This window comes from Lissotriton vulgaris, chromosome 1_1 (assembly GCF_964263255.1).
Source record: "Lissotriton vulgaris chromosome 1_1, aLisVul1.2, whole genome shotgun sequence".
NCBI lineage: Eukaryota > Metazoa > Chordata > Amphibia > Caudata > Salamandridae > Lissotriton > Lissotriton vulgaris.
Genome location: NC_141685.1, coordinates 958,033,412 through 958,045,477, shown reverse-complemented (window position 1 = coordinate 958,045,477; position 12,066 = coordinate 958,033,412). Strand labels below are relative to the sequence as shown.

The 12,066-nt window shown below is 54.0% G+C and overlaps 1 protein-coding gene across 1 annotated transcript in view; it reads right to left on the bottom strand.

Moving 5' to 3' along the window:
• TNS2 (tensin 2) overlaps positions 1-4,839 on the bottom strand; it is a 387,080-nt gene extending 382,241 nt beyond the window's left edge. Inside the window, exon 1 of the mRNA XM_086959724.1 lies at positions 4,685-4,839. Within this exon, the coding sequence (XP_086815850.1) occupies positions 4,685-4,780 (96 nt within the window). The 5' untranslated portion in view covers positions 4,781-4,839. The remainder of the gene's footprint in view (positions 1-4,684) is intronic.
• Positions 4,840-12,066: the final 7,227 nt, after the last annotated feature.

Below are 12,066 nucleotides of genomic sequence, written 5' to 3'. Positions count from 1 at the left end.
GGGCCCTCGAGCCTGTCACTGTAGGCTACACTGGGCAAGAGGCCCTCGAGCCTGTCACTGTAGGCAACACTGGGCCACGGGGCCCTCAAGCCTGTCACTGTAAGCAACACTGGGCCACGGGGCCCTCAAGCCTGTCACTGTAGGCAACACTGGGCCACGGGGCCCTCGAGCCTGTCACTGTAGGCTACACTGGGCCATGGGGCACTCAAGCCTGTCACTGTAGGCAACACTGGGCCACGGGGCCCTCAAGCCTGTCACTGTAAGCTACACTGGGCAAGGGGCCCTCGAGCCTGTCACTGTAGGCTACACAGGGCATGGGGCCCTTGAGCCTGTCACTATAGGCTACATTGGGCCACGGGGCCCTCGAGCCTGTCACTGTAGGCTACACAGGGCATGGGGCCCTTGAGCCTGTCACTGTAGGCTACACAGGGCATGGTGCCCTTGAGCCTGTCACTGTAGGCTACACATGGCATGGGGCCCTTGAGCCTGTCACTGTAGGCTACTCTGGGCCTCGAGCCTGTCACTGTAGGCTACACAGGGCCACGGGGCCCTCAAGCATGTCACTGTAAGAAACACTGGGCCACGGGGCCCTCGAGCATGTCACTGTAGGCTACACTTGGCCATGGGGCACTTGAGCCTGTCACCGTAGGCTACACTGGGCCACGGGCCCTCGAGCCTGTCACTGTAGGCTACTCCCGGCCACGGACCCTTCAGCCTGTCACTCTAGGCTACACTGGGCCACGGGGCACTCAAGCCTGTCACTGTAGGCTACTCTGAGCCTCGAGCCTGTCACTGTAGGCTACACTGGGCCACGGGGCCCTCGAGCCTGTCACTGTAGGCTGCTCTTGGCCACGGGCCCTCGAGCCTGTCACTGTAGGCTGCTCTTGGCCACGGGCCCTCGAGCCTGTCACTGTAGGCTACACTGGGCAAGGGGCCCTCGAGCCTGTCACTGTAGGCTGCTCTTGGCCACGGGCCCTCGAGCCTGTCACTGTAGGCTGCTCTTGGCCACGGGCCCTCGAGCCTGTCACTGTAGGCTACACTGGGCAAGGGGCCCTCGAGCCTGTCACTGTAGGCTACACTGGGCCACGGGCCCTTGAGCCTGTTACTCTAGGCTACACTGGGCCACGGGGCACTCGAGCCTGTCACTGTAGACTACTCTGGGCCTCGAGCTTGTCACTGTAGGCTACACTGGGCCACGGGCCCTCAAGCCTGTCACTGTAGGCTGCTCTTGGCCACGGGCCCTCAAGCCTCTCACTGTAGGCTACACTGGGCCACAGGGCCCTCGAGCCTGTCACTGTAGGCTGCTCTTGGTCACGGGCCCTCGAGCCTGTCACTGTAGGCTACACTGGGCCACTGGGCCCTCGAGCCTGTCACTGTAGGCTACACTGGGCCCCGGGGCCCTCGAGCCTGTCACTGTAGGCTGCTCTTGGCCACGGGCCCTCGAGCCTGTCACTGTAGGCTACACTGGGCCACTGGGCCCTCGAGCCTGTCACTGTAGGCTGCTCTTGGCCACGGGCCCTCAAGCCTGTCACTGTAGGCTACACTGGGCCACTGGGCCCTCGAGCCTGTCACTGTAGGCAACACTGGGCATGGGGCCCTTGAGCCTGTCACTGTAGGTTACACTGGGCCACAGGGCCCTCGAGCCTGTCACTGTAGGCTTCACTGGGCCACCGAGCCTGTCACTGTAGGCAACACTGGGCCAGGGGGCCCTTGAGCCTGTCACTGTAGGCTACACAGGGCATGGGGCCCTTGAGCCTGTCACTGTAGGTTACACTGGGCCACAGGGCCCTCGAGCCTGTCACTGTAGGCTACACTGGGCCACTGGGCCCTCGAGCCTGTCACTGTAGGCAACACTGGGCCAGGGGGCCCTTGAGCCTGTCACTGTAGGCAACACTGGGCCAGGGGGCCCTTGAGCCTGTCACTGTAGGCTACACAGGGCATGGGGCCCTTGAGCCTGTCACTGTAGGTTACACTGGGCCACAGGGCCCTCGAGCCTGTCACTGTAAGCTACACTGAGATAGAAGACATGCAAGGCCATCGCTACTGAACAGCCTGAATGAAGGCGGCTGAGCCTGTTCCTATTGGCTACACGAGGTCTGGAGGCGGATCCATCTGTCTCTGGATGTGTAATAAGATAGGTTGTAGCCGAGATGTGATGATTTAAGTCGTTTTATTGAAGATTATAAATTTGAATCATAGAATCATTACAGCCCCACCAGGAGCATCTCTCTTGCTGCTCAGCCCAATCTCCCAACTGTCATCATCCCCCAGGCATACACCACATTCTATCATTACATCACACACTTCAACATTCCACCATTCATCCACACAGGCTGAGCAGCAAGACAGGTAAGCGGGGAAGGTACATCCAAACCAGAATACCATAGGGTGCTACCAGGGCAGAAGGTAGGGCCCGGTGACTATCAGCTTGTAAGGGGCCACGTTCAGAGCTCTCTCAGCCAGCAGCTGGACCATCCTGACACTTTGTTTTATTTTATCTTGGGAATCCCCTACTTCCACCGCTGAGGTTGTTCTCGTCAAGGAGCGCTCCTTTCCCCGGGGAGTGTCCTCGCTGGCGACCTAGGGGTGATGGCAGTGGATTAGACAGTTCGGGTGCCATATTTTCCCGAACCACCTATGTGATCCCTAACAACCTTATAACCCATCAAACGTCCAGTAGGGCCACCCAATGACGGCCTATGCTGCCTTTAGTGTGGGCGCTAAAGCGAGTTTCGTGGACGCCTGGATGCCTGGTACTGTATGCCCACCTATTGGTCTGCCCCCTCCAGTATGTGCCTTGTATGTTACCGCAGAGGTGCCATGTGGCCTCCGTGGAGAGACACCCGTGCCGCGTGTGACCTTCTTCCCAGCCTATGGGAAGGCTGCTTCGCCTTAGTGACTGCACCGTTTACCATCGCCCTGCCTGGAGAGGTTTCTCTGCAGGTGCCTGGGTCGGAGCTGGAATCAACAACCAGCTGAGGCCAAACCACTTCATGTGCGCCCTCAGGGTCAAACCATTGCACGTGCGCCTTCAAGGTCAAACCATTGCACGTGCGTCTTCGAAGTCAAACCATTGCACGTGGTCTTTGAAGGCAAACCATTGCACGTGTAATAGTTAATAGAAAAGCTAGCGAATTAGACCTCTCCTGCAACCGGGTGACCGGATTATGAAGAAAACATAACTTTCAATGGAGATGGGCCCCTGTCCAGCTCCACCTCCCCCCCCCCCCCCGCCCGCACCCCCCCCCCCCCCCCCCCCGGGATAGAAATGTACCAGACTCCGAGGCATTATTTTTAAGGTGCTTGACCTCTGAAATAGCATGTTTTGGTGGTGCAAAACTACATGCGTCCCATGTTTCCTACAGCTGGCCTAAACGTTAAACTCAGCAGCAGAAACCATATACGCTGAGCTATCCTGAACACACTGAATGCTGTGCTAGACTTGATGGTGCAGGACTATGTGTGTCCATTTCCTTCAAATAACCTTAACTCTAAACTCAGCAGCAGAAACCCTACCCGCTGAGCTATCCTGAACACACTTAATGCTGTGCTGGACCTGCCTAGTAACAAGAAAGACTATCTGTCCATCGATCTGCGTCTAGTCTGGAAGCACAGGTAACCAACACCCACTTAATCCATTAAAGAATGCAGAGAAAGTTTGCTCCTAAATCATAGCTGGGTTAAATTTTGACCGCAAATATTAACAGGGACTCGTTTTGGCGTCATATTTACCCAACTGTAAGTGCTGTGCACTTCGGGTTTTTACAACTCTTCTGTATTTTTACCGGTCGTTTAATCCGTTATTGTATTAAAATGCTGTTTCAAATGAAAGAACTCTATAGAGTGCTAATTTTGCGTAATATTGTATCTAAATCCCCGCAACTCCTCTGCGTCTTTACTGCTGCCCACCGCTACCACAGGAGAACTCGGGCAGGCTTGGCTACCATGTGCAAGTTCCAGCACTGCAGGCCCACGGGGCAGCGAGGAGGCCAGCACGCGCACTGACCATCCAAGCCTGGAGAAAGGCCTGGCAGAGCCGCCCGGGGCAGGAGGGTCCCGGATCTGCCCCTGTGGGCCGCGCTGCTGCTGCGGGCAGAACTACACCCTGGCTTCAGCCGCGCACGGGACGAATAAATCATGCGTAATAATGGCTGGTCCTGCGCCAGCGGGCTGGCTCGCTGGACGCGCGCCTCTCGGGAAGTCTGTTTACGCCGCCAGAAGGAAAGTTACAGCATGATATTCACGGGGTACCCAGATATGATGCTCGACTGCCCCGTCCCCTGGCCGCAGCTGGACTGCCTCGAACCACAGAGGCCCCCATCCAGCCCTGACCACAGCTGGCCAAACTCCTGGCCGCAGCCGCCCGTCTCTGACCACAACAGGCCACTCCAGAGAGCTGTCACAGCTCATGCCACAGATGGTTCAACAACTCCTGACCACAGCTACCCCAACCCTGACCAAAAGTGACCCTCTGGCCACAGACAGCCACAACTGTCTCACTGCCCCTGGCAACAACTACGCACCCACTCTTGTGCACAAATGCCCCGGGACATGAGCGCAGCTCTAGCCATCCTCTGAGAACAGCGGCCTCACCTCCAGTCCCCCGTGCCCCCTGCCCTCCCCGCTGCCCCCACCACCTCTGGCCCACCCTGCCAGCTCGCATCTCTCAGGGACGTGCACCCACCTTGCTCAGGCGCATGGTCGTCCTGGGGGTGGCCGCAGGCGGCTTCTCCTTGGGCCCGTACCCGCTGCAGAGCTCCCAGCTCCCGGTGCAGCCCATAGGGTGCCCCTTCACCGGCCCTGCTCGGGGCGCCCCTTCTCCGCCATCCTGCGTCTGGATCGCCTAGAAACTTGGAGATTTCCAAGGCGGCAGCCCCGGAGAGTCCGCCCCTCCTCCCGCCATCCCTCCGGCCCGCCCTCGTTGACACACAACAGCCATTTAATAATAACCAGACCTGAGCCAAAACAAGCGCCGGCCCTGCCAGGAGGGGCCGGCTCCCCGGCACAGGTGGGTGTAGCATCCTGCTACAAGAAGACACAGACACAAGTACTCATCTCAACTGGAGCTTTATTCATTACTTCTTATCCCTTCATTGTCCCTGCTCTAACTGCCCACTTCCTAAGTCCGCTCCTCCTCTTCCTCTGACCCCCTAGCTCCGCCCACACCCAACTACTGGCATGCTGACTTCACAACATCTCCCCCCTTTGTAACAAAACAAACAAATAAACTGACTTCTCAGTCCATCTCCACTATCAGTCTCTGGGATGGACGTATGTCGTGATAAGTATTCACCAATGGTTCGTCTTTGACTAGACAAGCTCTGTTCTTGTCTGATGATGACTTGGCTCTCCGGGCGGGCCCGACTTCCTTTGCGGATCAACTGGTTGGTCCATCCTTGTTTGAGTGCCACTGGCCATGATATCTGTTTCCCCTTTGTGGGACCAGGACCAGGACCTTCGAGTCAGCCTTTCTGCCCCTACCCGGGGTGACGGTGTAGTCTTTGCGTCGTGCGGCACCTGTGCTCGATGTGGCAGGTTGTCTGGTGGAGTAATCGAGTGTGCATTGTCATTGGGGCTAGACACGTTGTTCTGAACGGGAAAAGTGTCCCTTGGTTCGCTGATGTGTTCAGGTGCTTGGTGCCATGGCCATTGTCGGGACCACGATTCTGTCGACTCAACGGATCGGACCGAGATGTTATCTAAGTCAGAGGGGTCCTCATTCACTTCCCGCTGAGAATGTTTCTTTAAAGATGTTGCGTGTGGTCGTTGTCGGGACCACGATTCTCCTGATTCAAAGGATCGGACCGACATGCTCTCTGAATCAGAGGGGTGCTCCTTTAGTCTCCCCTGTGAGTGCTCCTTTGGGAATGTCTTACCCGGTGATCTTCGGAGCCGGGTAGTTCGTGACGAGCTGCTTTCCGTCTCGGAATTGCTTTTGCAAGGCTTCTTCGTGTGTCTGTGTCGTAACATTTTCACGGTTGTCTCATTTGGGAGATTGTTTGAAGATTCCGCGCTTGTTCCTTGCGCTTGATCCCAGGCGGTTGCCTCTTCGTTCTCCTCGTCTGATGTTACCCATCCACGCTCTGTTTCCACGTTGTGGCGGGGCCCAGGGATGCTTTGAGGCCCATGACTGTGTGGGTCTTTTCCTCTCCATTTGTTTGGTGATCTAGTGTCTCTGATCGGTGGGGGGTGCATCCTTCTGCTAGCTGTTTCCTCGGGCTTATCTTTGCCCCTTGGTGATTGATATTCCAACATCGATTTCCTGTCGTGATCACTGCTGCTCCTCCTGTTGTTTGTCTCTCTCCCCCACTGGTTGTGCAGAATGTCGTTTTGCCCAGGAGTGCAGTCTGTCCCACTGGACGCTCCCTCTTTGTCAGAGTGACGTGTGTTGTGCGGTGACTGACTTCTTGAGGGACTCCTGGAGGATGGATGATTCCGGGGTGACTCCGAGTATTCTTTGGTTCTCTCCGAGTGGCCAGACGCTGAGTAGTCTGACTCTGAGTATTCCATGTTACTGCGCCTCCTCCGCTGTCTTTTTTGTCTTTTCTCTGGCCTGCCTTCTCTCTCTCTCTTTTTGTGGTTGTTGGAATTCTGGGTTCTCTCTTCCCAGGTATTTCGAAGTTTTGTACTCAGATGCACATCCCTCCATTTGCCTCTTGTCTGGACGTGCATCCCAATTTCAGCTTTTTTGATTATCTCATTTAGCGACCAATGTCCTCTAAGTATCTTGCGGCTTGTTTCGGGGTTTTCACAGCCTTCGATTATTCTGAGCCGAACAGCATCCTCATTCGTAAACGTGTTGAAATGACAGCCTTGAACCAGGCTTTGCAATCGAATGATGAAGTGCGGCAATGGTTCGCCTGGTTCCTGCTGTGCCATGTTGAAGACCATGCGATTGTGATCTACCTCTGCCTGCGCGTTGAGATGGGCATGGAGTTCCTCTTGGAGTTTGTCATAAGTGTCTGCTTCTTCCTTGGAAAATGTTCTAATTGGGCATCGGCCCCCGGGACCCACCAGACGGAGGAGTAACAGTAGACATTTTCTTTCCCTTTGCTCACCGTTGGCTTTCAAGAAATCGTCCAATGCTTCCAGCCACCAGTGCCGTTTGAGGTCCTGAATCCAATCGTCACTCTGTGCCACTGGGGGCGATACTTCAAGATGTGGATTGAAACATTGATTTACGTCTCCTCCCGCCCTGAGAGAAGGAGGTCCTGACTGGTCGTAGACGCGGGACCTTGTGCTGTCCATGTTGCCTTTGGATTTCCCTTGCTTGTTGTGTGTGGTCAGTGGCTACCCCACATGCGCATTGGCTCGTGCTTGTTGCTGATGCGGGAGTAATTACTTATGCTTTGTCGTGGTTTATATTTGTTTGTGGCCTCCTCTATTTGACGGACGCGCGTTACTTCCTGACGTTGGCCACTGCACAGTCACTTGCGTATCCCACACCCGTGCTGACCTTAGTTTTGTCGCTGCTTGTTCGTCGAGTCACTCTTGTGGTTGCTCGTGCTTGTTGATTGATACACTCTCGCGTTAGCATGTGCTTATTCTGGTTGGTTGCCAAGATTCGTGCAATGTTGTCCACGTGTCGTTGTCCTCGCTTACTGCTTTTGCATTTACCAGCATTTGCTTAGTGGCACATACCAAGGCTTGTTGACTTGTACGCACCAACCCGTGATTGTTTGCCTGCACCAGTGCTTGTTTACTCGTCTTCCCCAGTGTTAGTTTGGTCACTGTCAACGCCTGCTTCCGTTTGTTGATTTGCACGTGTCAGTGTTTGTTTGTTTGCGTGTATCAATGTTCGTTCGCTCTGGGCCAATGCTTGCCCTTACAGGCACCAATGCTTGGTGACTTTCCTTTACCAATGCTCGTCTTCTTAGATTGCTTCTTGCATTTGCGTGGGCTGGTTTGTCGTCTTTTCGGCACTTTATTAGTATTCACTTGCATGCACCAACGCTTGTTTGCATGCGTCAATGTTTGTACTGTTGCCTTATTAACATTCACTTGCATGCACCAACGCTTGTTTGCATGCGTCAATGTTTGTACTGTTGCCGTCACCAATGCTTGCTTCACCTACAGTTGCCAATGTCTGTTTATTCTTCACTTGCATTTGCCAATGTTTGTTTGCACGTGTCAATGTTTGTTTTGTTAGTCACTAGTGCTTGCTTCACTTGCCTTTGCCAATGGCTGTTTGGTCTTTGCCAATGTTTGTCCTTTGTCAATGCTTATTCCCACTGTTCGCCTGACTTAAAGATGGCCGCCGCTAAATTTCACAGGGATGTCCTTGAAATCCGCCTGATTCAAAGATGGCCGCCCAACTCTCACGAGACTTGGCCACATTCAGCTCTTCTCACCATGCAAGCTTCACAGCGCTTCACAGGGACTTACCCCGGTCTTCATTTCAGTCCCACGTCTTCCTTCTGGGGATATTTCTTCACCACGACCAGGTGAGGTCACAGACTCACTCCGACACGATCGCCGGATACCTGCAGTCTCTCTTTGGCGCGAACAGCGCTCTTGCTTCTGGGCGCTCCACGGGGCTTCCACAGTGCCCCAGGCGCCTTCTTGTGCTCAGGGTGCTAGGCAGGATCGGGGTAGGCTCCCGACTCCTCCGTACTTTAGAGTTCCTGCTTTCTTCGTACACAGCGCGCCAAACCTCACGCATCGGGCGTGAGGTTTTACTTTCACCGGTATTCAGGCTCCGGTTTTGGCGCGTTCAATCGCGCTCGGCAGTAGGCTCGCAGGGACGGCGTCCTCCTCACTCGGGCACCTTCTACTCGCTTTGGGGTGTTGGACAGGGTCGGAGTGGGCTCCCGATTCCTGTTTCTTCGCGTATGCCAGGCACTACGCATCCAGTGGGGGCTCGCGTTTTTGGCGCGAGACGATCTCTGTTGTGGAGCGTTTCAGCGCTCAGTGTTTCGGCTCCCTCTAGAATCCCTCTCGACTGCGGGGGGGGAGGAACAGAGTCACCTACTGCTGGCTTCTCTGCTCGGGCAGCAGCTTCTTACGTTCGGCAGCGTTCCTCTGGCCATTGCCTGGGACAGGGTGTCTTCTCTTGGGTCTGCATACAGTGGGCTGGCTCATCCCACCCTCGTCGCCAGTTGTAGCATCCTGCTACAAGAAGACACAGACACAAGTACTCATCTCAACTGGAGCTTTATTCATTACTTCTTATCCCTTCATTGTCCCTGCTCTAACTGCCCACTTCCTAAGTCCGCTCCTCCTCTTCCTCTGACCCCCTAGCTCCGCCCACACCCAACTACTGGCATGCTGACTTCACAACAGTGGGGACCCCGGGAGGCCCCTGCCGGGTGGAGCGGGGTGCAGGGGGCGGGGTGCCGGGGGGACGCGCAGCCCCCAGGGGCCAGAGGGAAAGCACTAATCATCGGGACATACGAGCGTATGTCATATTACTGCAGGCTATGGAAAATGTAGAAACCACAGGCTCCCGCGGCCGGCCTGGGAACACCGGGGCTGTGGGAAACGAACCGAGGCGGGGGTACTAGCGGACTTAAAGGGGGCAAGCCTGTAGGAAGGGGGCATGGGAGCGCACTGGAAAGTGTGGGTGACATATCCACCACTTAACATTTACCTGCATGTTTCACTTTACTAATTCAACACTAACCCTCTTTGGGTCTCGGAGTAGCGTGCTACTCGCCCAAAAAAGCGCCTTGACACCTCGTCAGGGGTAGTAAGCGCTATGCAAATGTAATTACAATAGAATACAATTAAGAGTTTTTGAGTGGAAAGAGGGCGTGGAGAAGGGGCAGAGAGGGCGGTTTGAATCTGTAAGACAGGGTTGAGGAGGCGAGGGTTCTTGCAGACGGACGGAATTACAGGAGGTTTGGATACAAAGTACTTTGAAATAAAACATTTTTAAAAAGTTGACAAGGAGTTGAAGGGTCCAGAGGGATTTATTTATTTTTTGGCGGGGAGGGGGCTATATGAGGGTAGATGAAACGGACGGGCTTTTTGCTAAAAAAAATCCCGTGGGTTCCTACTTCGCAGGAGCTTATGCTCTAGTAATCAAATGTAACTATGTATCACTGTTCGTTTTTAACGATACCCTCGTGTAAAGCGCTCTGATGCCTCCGGGTCGAGACAGCGCTATAATAAATAAATACATAAAATAAAAGGAGGGGGGTAGTTGGAATGGAGATGTGAGAGGGATGTCTTGTGATACCAGCTTGTAGAAGATGGCAAAGCTGCCTCACGCGCTATTGTGGACAGCCTCAAGCTCGAAGGGGAGATGGCGGGAGGAGGGTTAAATGTAGGGGAACCCCTGTGAGGGGGAGGTGGAAGGACCCTGTGGGAAGGGGCAGTGGTATATTGTTGGAATAGCTTGCAGGGAGCAGTATTTTTTGAGGCAAGAGCCTGTTGAGGGCGGATAGGGAACGATGAATTTTGGTGGAAACACTGTGAAAATGCCACTGATGAAGGCAAAGATTTTTTTTCTAGGACGGAGTCTTCCAGGAGGGAGCGATGAGGGGTAGAGGGCTTTGGCTGGAAACTGCCTGCGGGAGGTGGAGATGGAAGAAATGGTTTTTTTTGTGGTGAAATGCTCACCACAATGAATCAAGCTTCGACTTTTTGGTGCCAAAAAACGCAATGAAGCTGTCATGGTGCGCCTCAGTCTCAGTTGATATTCCGTTACTGAGGGAATATTTCAGATTCTCGGAGCCGTGCGCCACGGGCTGGTCCTCGCTCAGCGCCTGGCGGCCCGGCAGGAATCCGTAAACAATGCGCTCACTTCACCGCAGACGCAGGGTGGAGGGGCTGTGCGTCAAAAGCCACCCTGTCTCCGCTGCCCCGTGGGGGGCGGGGGCAGAGGCCACTGGCGGTCCGCCCTGCGCGGAGAGGACAAGACCGCGTTTCCGGTCAGAGCAAAGACAGAGGGAGGCAGGCCCGCGCCTCTGACGTGCGACTTTTTATTTTATTTTTTATTTTTATTTTTTGCGTTTTTATATAGCGCGGACTTTACCCGAAGGCGTCAGAGCGCTTCACAATAGGAACAGCACTGATACATGAGGAGAAGATTACAAGTGAACAAATTACAAACGCACACGTTAAGTTACATGAGGCAAAAGTGACAATTGTGAGCAAAGAAAATACAAGAGGTAGCAAACGGTACATTACAGGAGGAAAAAGTGATATGTGTGCAAGTTACAAAAGCGTACAAAGTACAGGTAGAGGTATAATACTGCAATAAATGGCAGATACTCAAACACAAGAACAAACGTTATGTAGGTAATGGTGGCACTTGTGCAAGTATCTAAAGCAAACAAAATGTAAGTGGTAGCAAACAGTGTGTTAAAAGAGTAAAGTGAGTGCCAAGCGCGTGGAGGAGGATGTCACAGAGCCACTAGGCCAGTCTGCCAGTAGAATGGACCCCTCACCCCTGGTCTGTTAATTCTCTCCGGCCCACCTCTCTCCTCTTATCCCTTCGGATGTACCATGTTACAACGCATACCATTACAACTACCTACCATTACAACGCTACCATTACAACGCATACCATTACAACGCATAGCGCTTAGAGGTGCTGGATAGTGGTAAGTGTAATTTACTATTCCAACTCCAGTCCCCGTGGACACTAGGGAAGGTGTTGGATAGTAAATTAAACTTATTCCCTATCCTAGAGCGCCCCCCAGCGCAATGCGTTGTAATGGTATGCGTTGTAAAAGTTGCGTTGTAATAGTAGGTAGTTGTAAAAGTTGCGTTGTAACAGGTGTATACCATCCCTGGAGTAGGTTAAGATGGAATGGACCAATAACTCCATCCTGGGGTCATGTTATGTCACAAGAAGGAGAGAAGCCAGGGCCTGAGGCCTTTCTGCATAACCAGAGGAACTGTAGTATCCTGTTGGACACGTCATGCGCAGCCACCTCCCTGGAGCAGTCCTAATTCCCACCCAAACCCATCCGACATAGGGTCAGGCGACCCTGCTAATAAAAGTGGGGGGCGCACGTGTTCGAGGCCAGTTATGTACCCATTACAAGGGTGATCAGACTCTGAGGACCAAAAACCAGACAGGCCAGAAATAAAAGTAGGACTAAAGCCTTTAGTCTT